Raw genomic sequence first — 12,225 nt, 5'->3', positions numbered from 1 at the left:
GGATCGGCTGCCTCCTGCACGCCCCACACGAGGGATCGAGCCCACAACCCGGGCCTGTGCCCTTGACCGGGAATAGAACCGTGACCTCCTGGTTCATAGGTCGGTGCTCATCCATTGAGCCACGCCGGCCGGGTGACATGCCATTTTTAAAGCACAAAAACAAGCTCCCTTTTCGGGCTGGATGACCAGGCGCAGTGGTACACTGTTTGCAGGAGAGTCCTAGGGTGCACTGCACATGTTCCCACTGGGGCCTGGTGCCGGGGGCTTCCCCAGAAGGGCTGAGTGTGCCAGCGACCGCACACCCAGCAGCCAGGGCCCTGAACTCAGGCTCTTCCCAAGCCTGCCTGCCCCAGCCCAGTTTCCTGAGCACCACGTGTGCCAGGCCCGAGCCCACACTGTACAAGGGGTGGACCTGCTGTGGACCAACTTAGCGTCAGGCCCCCACAGCAGGTGCACCAGGCACACAGCAGTTATATAGTAGGCGCATAGCCGGCACACCGGAGGTATACAGTAGGCACACAGCAGGTGCACAGGAGGTATACAGTAGGCACACAGCAGGTGCACAGGGGGTATACAGCAGGTGCACAGCAGGTGCACAGCAGGCTGCCACAGTACTGGGAACAGTGACACCTTTGCTAGGAACGGGGCAGTGAGCAGTGGCTGTGGTTTCGCCTGGGAACACGTTCACACTCACAGGCAGGCCTTTAATCGGTCTCTTCTGAGGGTTCCTTCCACTATGAAGTGGCCGCACAGTCCACTAGCAGGTCTGCAGGGGCCGAGGGGAGCAGCACGCACCCCCTCTTTTCCCTGAGTCCCAGCAGGGCACTGAGGCGGGGGCAGTGCCATGACACCGGCAGGCTGGGTGCGGGGCCTGGGGCAGACCTCAGCCCGTGGCCTCTGGCTGTCACGGTGGTGGGTGGTCTCTCACCCGTGGAGCCACGGCTGAGCCTGCAAATTTGTCTTCACTCCTGGAAGGGCCAGGGGCAGGCCAAGCAGGGAGGCCGAGTGGCTTTCCCATGGTTGCCACCAGCTGCAGGCCTGGGTGCCCCCACCAGCCTTCCCACCCGTGACAGGGACAGCGGCCTGGCTGCCGCCCCGCATGATCAGTCAGGTGACGCATCCCTGGGCTGTGCCCCGGCCACCCACGCTGTCTAGGGAAGCCCCATAGGAACAGTGAGGCCCACTGAATGGGGCCCCGGGCGCCTGTGGGGACTGCACGGGGGATGAGGACCCATGAGATCCGCTGGGACGAGAGCTGGGTCACTGTCAAGGCTGGGCACGGCTCGATGCCCTGGTCTGAGAATGCTCTGGAATCCGCCTCCCCCTGCCCAGGTGCTGCCCTGCGCTCACAGCAGCCCTCCATGCCCAGGAGCCCAGAGATCCCGCCGTTACCCTTGGCAACATGCTGACGCAAATGCCAGCGGGCGGGTTGGGGGCTGTGGCTCCTCTGCTGGGCTGGGGGAGGGGGAACCAGGCCCCGGAGCCAGCCGAGTGGGGGTTGAAGAGCTCTGAGCTCCGTGTCTTGGGGCCCCCAGCCTCCTTTGGTTTCTGCAAATATCAGTGTGGCCTGTTCTTGGCTGCCTTGCCCTCCAAAGGGAGAAGGAGACGGAGGGGTGGCAGCCCTGCCCAGGCTGAGGTGGCAGGCGGAGGGGGCAGGGGCGCAGCAGAGGTGTGGCGGCGGCGGGACCCGCGCTGCCTGCAGCCCTGGGAGAGGCAGGCTCTCCTCCTCGCAGGCTCCCTGCTCCCCGGGCGGCCGGCCCACCTTGGCGGCCGCCGCAGGAGGAATGGGGGCATTGTCTTTCTCAGCAGCCTGTTTGTTTTCCGTCCTGAGATATTGCTGGTGGAGCATGAAAGGTCAGAACCATTTGGAATCCAGTGAATTTCCAGCCTCGCTTGCTTGGGTTTCTCGAGAATTTCCTTTTCTGGTGAACAACCACCTCCCGGGCCTGCCGCCTGCGCCTGCGAGGCCAGGGTGGTGGCGGAGGCGGAGGCGCGGCCCGGCTGCCAGCCCCTCCCACTGGAAAGTGCCCTGAATGGCCCCGGAGCCCAGCTGCCTCCGGGAGACAACGCGGCTTACAGAACCCCACGGCCAGGCCCAGGCCGGCAGCCTCTGTTCTCACCCGGGGCTCCCACTGTGACCTCCCGCGGGGACAGGGCAGGGGAAGCCAGAGACACGAGGCCCCCGGGGACGGCCTGTCCTCCAGGCTGTCCGCTCAGCCTGGCTGGGCAGCCACTCGCTCGCACAGGAGCTGCGCCCGCCCTGTAACGAGTGACCGCAGTGTGGGGGCGCGCAGGCACCGGCTGAGGTCAGGAGAGGTCTCCCAAGGAGGTGACACCTGGGATGAGACCTGGAGGGCAGGGGCAGGTGGGCAGGGGCAGGTAGGCAGGTGCTTACGGCTGGAGAGAGCAGCGCACGTGGGAGAAGGAAGCACACACAGGCCAAAGCAGAGAGAGAGAGAGGCAGAGGGGAGGCGAGGATGGGCTGGCGGGAGCCAGGAGGGCCTCGGGCAGAAGGCCTGGCCCTGGGCCCGTGTGGAGGACACGTGGGCCACCTCCTGGTTGACAGAGAGCAGAGATGAAAGCCAAATCCCTCCACAACACACGGGCCCAGCTGGGGCCCAGGTACCCTGCCACCTGCGTCCTGGCACACCTGTGGACACAGGGACCTCGCACACCAGCCCTGGAGATGACAGACGACAGCCTGAGCGCCGGTCCCCGGAGGGCTGGGAGCAGAGGCTATCACCAACCTCAGGACCATCAGAAAAGGCACAAGCCGAGGAGCCGACCGCCAGAGACGATGCGGCTGGAAGACCTTCGCCTCAGCCTCACAGCCTGGCCGGCCCCAGCCCTCTGCCCTCAGCAATGCCCACAAGGGCCTGACCTTGCCTCGCTGGGTGGCCCCACACGGCACGGAGGTAGGGGCAGGCAGAAGAGGAAGGGCAGCTGGAACTCAAGACCACACGGTGCTGGGCGCAAGGCGGGCCTGTCCTGGGGACAGTGTCCTCGGCTCAGGCCACTCCCCTGGGCACAGCTCTGGGGAGAACCCCAGGGGCCTCGCGGGGCAGTGAGGAGAGCCCTGCCCGGCGCCATGGCTGCCTGCAGCTGCTTCTCCTTCTCCAAGAGGCCGGTCTCCTTGCGAACCCGCACACCCTCCTGCAGAACAGCGAGCAGGTGCCCAGCACAGACCTCCTTGCGCGCAGGCCCAACGAGGACTTCCCAGCTGAACTCCCACACACAGCCACCACCTGCCTTAACAAGACCGGGGCGGGAGCAAGCCCCTTCCTTGCCACTGCCCTGGTCCCCCAGACCTGAAGGCTGTTTACCAGCATGGCGGGCGGGGGGGTCCCCCATGAGCATCATCACCCCTGCCCTAGGTCCTGCCAGCGCGGCCTCCCCCAGCCCCCGGCACCCCCAGCCCCACCACTCACCGCTCCTCGTGCCCCACCCAGGATCAAAGGCCTCCGGAGGGCAAATTCCGCGTCTGAGCTCAGTGCTCCTGCCTGGCCCAGAACTGCCGCTGCAGGGAGGGCGGGGGCGGCCTTGGCCACGGCCATCCCTCGTCTGGCTGCCTGGCCTCTGCCACCACCACTCCCGGGAGCCAGGGAGCCGGGCACCTTGAGCACTGGCCTCCTGCCTTGGTCCTGACAGCAGGTGTGACCCTGAGGTCCGCGGTGCCGACGGAACCCCGTGCTCCACATCTACCCCAGCCACACACCTCGCTGGAGCCACCTGCACCCCTCTGACGGCAGCCTCGACGCCCGCCCCCCCGGACACGCCCAGGGCCCCCCGCTTCCCGGGAGGCGGCGGCGGGAAGAGAGGAAAAGCTGGCCGCTCACCGTCTGGTTGTCCTCGTACAGCTTCAGGTCGTAGCCGCTAAGCTCCACGCAGAAGATGATGGCCGTGACCCCCTCGAAGCAGTGGATCCACTTTTTGCGCTCGGACCGCTGCCCGCCCACGTCCACCATCTTGAAGGTGAGCTCCTTGAAGGTGAACTTGTTCTCCACGATGCCCGTGGTCATGTCCCGGGAGCGCAGGATGTCCTCCACGGTGGGGATGTAGTCGGGCGCGGCGATGCGCTCCAGGTCGTTCAGGTAGTAGGCCGCGTTGTCCTCCAGGTGGTACTCGTTGGAGCGGCCGAAGCAGGTCTGCGCGCCGGGGTCGGCCCACAGCCGCCGCATGACGCCCAGCAGCTCGGGCGTGATCTCGCCCTTGCTCTCGGCCGGGCCGGTCAGCGCGAACAGCTGCACGGCGTCGTAGGCGCGGTCGGGGTTGTGGAAGTCGATCTTGAGCGCGGCCAGGGCGCGGATGATGCGGGTGAGCGAGTCGATGGCGTTGTAGAGGATGAGCGGCTTGTACTCCTTGCAGGCCTCCAGGTTGAAGCCGCCGCTGTGGATGATCTTCATCTGCTTGACGATGGTGCTCTTGCCCGAGTTGCTGGTGCCCAGCAGGAGCAGCTTGATCTCGCGCCGCTGCCGCTGGCTCTCCGAGCGCAGGTGCCGGTCGATGCGCCGGGACCGACGTGCCGCCTCTTTCTCCTCCGAGCTTTGCCGACATCCCATGGTCTGGCAGCGGCGGCGGCGCGGACAGGAGCGCGGGACGGGTGCCTCTCCCTCTGCCCCGAGGGGACGGGATGCTGAGACTCACTCGGGCGGTGTGCCCGCAGCCCTCAGTGCAGGTGGCAGGGCGAGGCCGGGCCCCGCTGCAGCCCCTGCCCCAGCGCCTCTTCTGCAGCTGGCATGGCGCTCCGGCTGCGGGAGGGGCGGGGCCCTCCCTCTAGCGACACTCCCCCGCCCCGGGCTGCCACCTGGCCTGAAGCACAGCAGTCATTTCCTGTCCTCCTGGCGGTGGGAAGCCGTCCGCTCGCCTCTGCCTAGGCTGTGGCCTTCGGGTCCCCGGTGGCTGTGGCGATGCTGCTGAGCGAGGCTGGAAAGCCTGCCGCCAGGGCCTCGGCCGCGGGTGCTCCCTGCGGCCGCCCTGCCTCGGGCATCTGCCCTTCACCTGCCAATACAGAGAATAGCGTGAGTCTCCTCCCATGGAGGGGGGGGGACAGGGGGAGGGAGCCCTCGGGGAATCAGTGACTAAGCCCCTCCCTGGAGCAGCACCCAGTTTGCTGAAGCCGGTGCTCAAGGAAAGAGGGCCCAGCGCTCGGCCAGCTGCCAGCGTGGGTCCAAGAACCAGGAGGTCTCAGTTCGATTCCCGGTCAGGGCACAGGCCCAGGTTCTGCGGGCTCGATCCCCAGTGTGGGGCGTGCAGGAGGCAACTGATCCATGATTCTCTCTCATCGTTGATGTTTCTCTCTCTCCCTCTCCCTTCCTCTCTGACATCAATAAAAATATAAACAAGAAAAAGCGGTGAGGCCCTTACCTAACACCATAAACAAAAACTGACCAAGTGGGTCAAAGCCTTTAGAAAGTGTCAGGCAAAAGCGGCCGACATTGGATGGGGGGTGATTTCCTGGCCATGACACCAAAGACACGGGCAACAAAAGGAGACAATCGACGAGTTGGACTTCGTGAAAATTAAAAACCCTGTGCATCAACACACAGTATCAGCGGGTGAAAGGCCACCCACAGGCTGGGAGGCAACGTGTGCCAGGCATGTATTTGCTGAGGGGTGAATACCTAGCATATACAGAAAACCCCGAAAACTCAACAACAACAACTAAGTCAAAACCAGGCAAAGACGTTACACAGGCATTTCTCCAAGGAAGACAGCAAGTGGCCAATAAGTGCATGAACATGCCCGACACCAGCAATCTCCAGGGCAATGCCAATCAAACCTCCCCCCCCCCCCCCCAGACGCCCTCACGCCCATCCGACGGCCACTGTCAACACAGCAGACGTAACGCAGCTGGTGAGGGTGTGCGGGACTCAGGACTCGGTGCGCTGTTGGTGGGAACGGAACCCGGGGCAGCTGCCGTGGAAAACAGCGTGGAGGTTCCTCAAAAAATTAAAAATAGAACTAGCAGATGTGCTCCAGCAATTCCCCTTCTGGGTACAGACCCAAAGGGACTGCCATCGGGTCCGGAAGAGATCTGTATGCGCCATTTGGACGCAGCGGCGTCCACAGCAGCCGAGATGCAGAAGCAACTGACCGATGGACGGACACGCAACCTGGGGCCCATCCTTCCGAGGAAAGAACACTCAGCCTTAAAAAGGGGGGGAATCTGACGCAGGCGACGCGTGGATGAACCTCGAGGACAGCCGCCAAGGGAAGCAAGCCCGTCACAAAAGGACGGACAACGCACGGTTCCACGCACACGAGGTGCCCGGAGGCACGGGGTTCACAGAGACAGAAAGCGGAACGGGAGGGGCCGGGGGAGAGTCGGGGGAGGGCCGGGAGCTGTGTAACAGGGACGGGGTTTCAGTCTGGGAAGATGAGCAAGTTCTGAAGATGGATGGCGGTGAGGGTTGTGCAACACTATGAATGTACTTAGTCCTTCTCAGCTGTACACTGAAACGCGGTCAAAATGGTAAATTTTATGTGATGTGTATTTTATCACCAAAAAATGTTCTGTTGGAGACCTACCAAAAAAAGAAAAAAAAGGGCGAAGGCCACGTGTGTGGGAGAAAGAGGCGGCAGGTGACCGGCCCTGGCTTCCCCCAGCGGAGGCCTATCCGGCCCATATTGTCCACACTGTGCGTGGCGGGGTGCCGAGCCCCGTGGGGGGCGACCCTTGCCCTTCCAGGCCAGAGTCCAGAGCCGCCCTGTCCGCGGAGGCCTGGCTGTGCTTTGAGAGCAGGTGCCCCACGGCCTGGTGGCCCAGGGCTGGGCTCCGAGAAGCAGGCCCTGACCAGTGCACACCGGTAGCCGCAGGGCAACTTAGGAGGAAAGGGGAGATGGTGGCCGCGGTGGCCGCTGTCTGCGTCCAGCCAAGCTGCGTCCAGCCTGCCATCTGCTCGGGGCAGCACCCAGTCACAGCTGAGGTGGTCCCCTTGCTGGGGACACCCTCTTGCTTCAGACCCCCAGACCCACACGCTGGGGGCCCACACGGGGCTCTCCCGGCAGCTCTGTGGCTCAGCTGACCTGGGCGGGGGGGAAGGGGGTGCGTGCAGGTGCCATGGGAGTGGCATGGGGCGGGGGCGGGACCTCCCATTGTCCCCGCTACTTACTGGGCCAGGGATCTGAGCGTGGCACATGGGCAGGTCGGAGGTCACAGCTGACCGAAGCAGACAAAGACCTGTGCCCGAGTTTCCGAGGGTGAGGGGGGCAGGAGTCAGACCGAAGGCAGCACATGAACTGTGATGGGGGAAGGCACTGTGACCCGAGGGCCAGGGAGGGTGCGAGGCAGCAGGGCTGGGGAGGCGGTGACGGTGAGAGGTGACCGTGGGCAGGAGGGCAGGGAGGGGGACCTGCCCGTGCCAGGGCCTCTGGGTGGGACTGCCCGGCAGGGAGGGCAGGGAGCAGGCGGGCGCCGGGGCTGGAGGAGCCGGCAGGGGGGTCACTGTGGACGCTGGCTTCTCCTCTGCGCGGAGGCAGCCAGGCCGGAGCGAGGTGTGTGCCCTGCAGACGGGACTGAACAGCGTTTCTGGAGCAGGGAGGCTCCTGCACGAAGCTGTCAGCAGGGGCAGCGGTGTGGTGAGCGAGGGGCAGCGGTGTGGTGCCTGAGGGGCAGCGGTGTGGTGCGCGAGGGGCAGCGGTGTGGTGCCTGAGGGGCAGCGGTGTGGTGCGCGAGGGGCAGCGGTGTGGTGCGCGCTGGGGGAGGTGAGCTCATGGGCTGCGCAGTGGAGTTAGGGCTCAGGTTGCCTGGGGAGGGGACCTGGGAGGAGGCGGCGGGGGTACCACGTGGACTCATGCAGATGTGTGGACCCGCTAGGGCCCAGCAGCTGGGACTCCTCTGCCTGTGGCTCCTGAACTCCCCGGAGGCTCCTCACAGGCCTCCCTGAGTCGCCCACCCACCTGCCTTTGCACCTAGAGGCTGCCAGGGGGTGACCCCCAAACCGACAGCCCCCGCCGCACACCCCATCCTGGGGCCGCTGGGGTTGGTTAAACACCTGGGGTCACACCTGCTGGAGGAGGCGAGCGCCACAGGCACCAAACGGGGTCCTCCTCCTCCAGGAAAGGCCTGAGAGAGAAGTAAGGATGACCTCCCTCCGGGGGAGCTGGGTGCTGCTCGCAGCGGGGCCTCGGGGCCCCTCATGGGATTTGGTGGCTGCCCAGCCCTTGGGGTGCCAAAGGGCGCACAGGGAACCTGGGTCCAGGCCATGCAAGGGGGACCCCAGGGCAGAGGCAGCGAGGTGGGGCCGAGGGCTCCGGGCCCTGGTGCAGTGCTGCACCCCTGCCCTCAGGCCAGAGCCACCCCTTCTCTCAGGAAAGGGCCGCACCCCGACCTACAGTGCCCCTGCTGCTCGGTTCCACTGGCCTGTCCCCCGGGCACCCTCGCTGCTTCTCCCAGCGCTCAGCCACCCAGCCCCAGGCCCCCACCTCAGATCCCACGGGCAATCAACCCACCCACCACCGCGTCTGCTCATCTCCCTGCCCTCTGGGAACTGAGCCCGGGCGCAGGCTCTGCTGGGGCTCGGGGGACAGGGGTGGAAGGGACCGAGTCTGGGCATCCAGAGTCCGCGAGGCCATTTCTGGTCAGAGCGGTGCCTGGAGATGAGGGAGCAGGCGAGGCGGGTTGACTAGAAGGCCGGGGGGGACGGGACGTTCCGAGGAAGTAAGGCCCCCCTCCCCCTCCATTCTGCTCCCTGGTTGCGGCTCTCCTTCCTTCTGAGCCAGTCGCTGTGAAAGATGTGAGGACAGATGGATGGGCACCGAGACAGCGAGACAGCGGGGCGCTCTGAGGCTCCCAGCATCCCTGCTGAGCACATGACCTCGCCCACCGGGCCACCAGGGGCCTGTGGCTGAGGACCCACTGTGGCAGCCTCCGCTGCGGCCACTCCCAAGCCCTTGGTACCCCTGGGACTCCTCCCTGTGCCTGCCCTCCCCAGACGCCCCAGTCCATTCACCCTCCTCCCCAAGGCCAAGCAAGCGCCCTGAGGGCCCCGAACTGTGTGGCCTATTGTGCTTTCGCCACCTACCCCCAGCTGATGGCTCCTCCTCCCACCTTCTCAGTCTCACTAGGGTGCGGGGGGGGGGGGGGGGGGGGGGTGTCCTCTTGAGCCCTCCTCCTGCCCACCCCTCCTCTCCGCCTCCCACCATCCGGGCAGCCCTCCCTGCCCCTCCCTTCCCAGTTAGCTCGTGCCCCGCCCCAAACCCCATCCTGCCCACTCCAGTCCCTGGGGCGGGGGAGGCACGCAGGACCGTGCAAAGCGTCATAGAAATGGCGGTATTTCTCATCTCTAATAGTTCACGTTAACCTGAGACAGAGGCGTGCGCGCATCTGCCCGTTTTGGCAGCCGGGACCGCCTCTCAGAGCCCAGCAGCGACTGGAGCTGCCGCCCCCGTTCTGTTACCCCCCAGCCACCAGGTGTGACGGACAGCGACATTCGCACAGGGGTGAGGTGGCAAAGTGACCGGGACTGAGGCGTCGCTGTCAGGACTCCCCGCCCCCACTCCCACGCGGCCTTGCCCACACCAACCCCGCCTCGGCCCCACCGAGGCTTTCGGAGCCGCCGCGTGTCCACGGCAGCCCTTCCCGCGCTCACATGGCACCGTTTACAGGACGCTCCGGGACAATCACAATGACACGGCCATGACGCACACAGGTGTGGGGCACACACCACTGCCAAAGGGGAGGGGGCCCAAGTGCCCGGCACGGGACGCCCGCTGTCCTGGGACAGTCAGCTGCAGTGTCACGGCCCGTGCGCCACGGGAGAAGGCGGGCACCCACTCGCCCAGCGAGCACTGGGGACAGCGGCAGAGGGTTTCTGAGCGCCAGGATTTCTGTAAGGCGTTTATTTATTTATTTTTAATATTTTTATCGATTTCAGAGAGGCAGGGAGAGGGAGAGAGAAACATCCATGATGAGAGAGGATCATGGATCAGCTGCCTCCTGCACGCCCCACACTGGGATCGAGCCCGCAACCCGGGCATGTGCCCCGACCGGGAATCCAACCGTGACCTCCTGATTCATACACAGGTTGACGCTCAACCCCTGAGCCACGCTGGCCGGGCTCTGTAAGGCTTGTAGATGGCTCTGCATTGATCAGTTTCTGCAAATATTTGGAAAAACGGTAGCTTGTGCATATGAGATGCTACTGCCTGCGCCAGCGGAAAGGGGCCTGGGGACATGTGACTGTGTGTGGGTTCTTTGCAGCCGCTCACGGCCACCGGGGCCCCGGCCACTGGGTCAGCTTATCCAGGCCCCAACCTGCCTGCCTGGCCTGGCACTAAACCCAGAGCAGGTCCCCTGAAAGCAGCCCACTGCCTCTCCGCCCTCTTTTAGAGCCGGAGTCCGAGGAGATGGGAGACGGATCAGGCCTCAGTGGACGGCTCTGCCTGGGCGAGGCAGCCTCCGCCCTGGGGTGCTGCTGCAGATGCCGGAGGCTCCCCTGTGGCCCCCACAGTCCCGAGGCTCTGGGTGCCTCTGCCCTGGGGTGCTGCTGCAGATGCTGGAGGCTCCCCTGTGGCCCCCACAGTCCCGAGGCTCTGGGTGCCCTCCACCACGTGTCCACAGCCGCCAAGGCTGCCCAGACGAGCCGTGATAGCATCGCCTGGGAACAGTGACTCAGGAGGAAATCAGGCCAGGAGGAGAGAAAGAAAGAAAGCAGAAGGTTCCGCGTCCAAGGGGAGGGAGGCACCCTGCACGGGGAGGTGCGCCTCCACTACGAGCCAATGGAGGACCCCTGGCTGGGGGGGGGGGGGGGACCTGGTTCCCTGGTTTCCATAGCGAAGGTGCTCGTGGCGATCCACCAGGCCCCTGGACTGGGCGGGGCCTCTGCTTTAACCAGATGGGCACGGCAAATGTGCAGGCGCCTCTCGCCCGGCCTGAGCAAACTTGGATATTGCCCGGCCCCGGCCCCCAGCCCCCGGCCCCCAGCCCCCAGCCCCCAGCCAGGGTGTCCTTCATCTGGTGAACCCGTTAGGACTGGGCTTCGGTTGCTGCCACTGAATGCGTGCCCTACCCCCACCCCGAGGCCCGTTTACCAGCCCCGCCCTCACCCTTCCCGCCCAGCTCCAGCCTCCTCTGCCAGGGACACTGCCCCCCCGCCCCCCAGCCTGGGCTGCAGCTCCCCTTCGGCTTGTCCTGGCCGCCACAGTGGCTGCACCTTTCACACCTGCTCGGTCCTCCACCCCTCGTCCTGCCCCGGGAGAGCCCCGGAATAGCCAGCAAGAGAAGGCTGACACCCCTGGAGACCGAGGCCCCGTAGTGACCAAGACCAGCCCTCGCACCCAGAGCTGGAGCAGAGATGGTGCGTGCGGCGAGGCTGCCGGGGTTCCTGGAAGAGGCGGGTGGTGTTGGGGTACCAGGGCCCCTCCTCCCCGCCGCAGGGCAGGGCGGGGCGGGGATGGGCCTGTGTGGGTGGTGCTATCACAGAGGGAATCGATGCTTGGCGCTCGCCCAGTGTTTAAGGGAAATGAATAGATTTTGGCAGAGGACAAAGAGAGTTTGATTAATCAGAAATTGGATAATGGAGGCAACACTCTATTTTTCTTCCCAGCATTTTATCGAGAAATATGTTTGCACAGCACATCGGAAGTAACGGAAGGCTGTGAGCAGGGTGGGGGGAGGGGGGCGGCCGCGCTGGAGCCCAGCCCAGGGACAGGGCTACCGAAGCCACACGCACTGACAGGGACGGGGAGCAGGCCAGCTGGTGGTCACCTCATGGGGCCACAGGAAGCCAGAGGGGATGGGTTGGGCAGGCCAGAGGTCACACACAACTGGGGCAGCTGGGGTCAGAGGTGGTGCCACAAAGAGGTGGGCAGGGGAGGGGCAGGCACCCGGCCAGGTCCTTAGTCAGCTCGGCGGTGGATGGCCTCAGAGCCGGTTCCTCATGTGGAGACGGCCCCGTCCCCAGCCTGGCCCCCTCCCCACCGCTCCACCCTGCCCATGGCCTTGGTCACCCCCTCCCTCCTCCTGTGCTGTCCCCTCCTACGACGCCGAGAGCCTAAGCCGCACAGGTTAGGGGAGCAGGTTTCTGTGGGCATCTGGTCTCCCGACCGATCCGCAGGTGCCTCTGTGCGGGGCCGAGCTGGGCCCAGGCTCCCTCCCTCAGCCTGGGCACAGACAGTTCACAATGACCCAGTCAGACTCGTGATGCCGCTGGGGAGCACGGAGGAGGACGTCGGGTCCTCCCCTAACCTGGGGTCAGGGTGCGTGTCCTGAGAGATGGGCCACGT

The 12,225-nt window shown here is 65.3% G+C and overlaps 2 protein-coding genes across 2 annotated transcripts in view; one reads left to right on the top strand and one right to left on the bottom strand.

Annotated features, from left to right (window-relative positions):
• The window catches only part of RSPH14 (radial spoke head 14 homolog), a 48,152-nt gene that overhangs the window by 21,765 nt on the left and 14,162 nt on the right, over window positions 1-12,225 (top strand). The window lies entirely within an intron of this gene.
• Window positions 1-12,225, bottom strand: part of GNAZ (G protein subunit alpha z) — a 33,054-nt gene that overhangs the window by 14,288 nt on the left and 6,541 nt on the right. The window contains exon 2 of the mRNA XM_070399454.1: window positions 3,837-4,998. Coding sequence (XP_070255555.1) covers window positions 3,837-4,559 — 723 coding nt within the window. The 5' untranslated portion in view covers window positions 4,560-4,998. The remainder of the gene's footprint in view (window positions 1-3,836; window positions 4,999-12,225) is intronic.

Source organism: Myotis yumanensis, unplaced genomic scaffold, assembly GCF_028538775.1.
Source record: "Myotis yumanensis isolate MYYU_CA2020_CCGP unplaced genomic scaffold, mMyoYum1.0.hap1 SCAF_19, whole genome shotgun sequence".
Taxonomy (NCBI): Eukaryota; Metazoa; Chordata; class Mammalia; order Chiroptera; family Vespertilionidae; genus Myotis; species Myotis yumanensis.
Note: the sequence above shows the minus strand (reverse complement) of the source record. Positions and strands in the feature narration are given on the sequence as shown.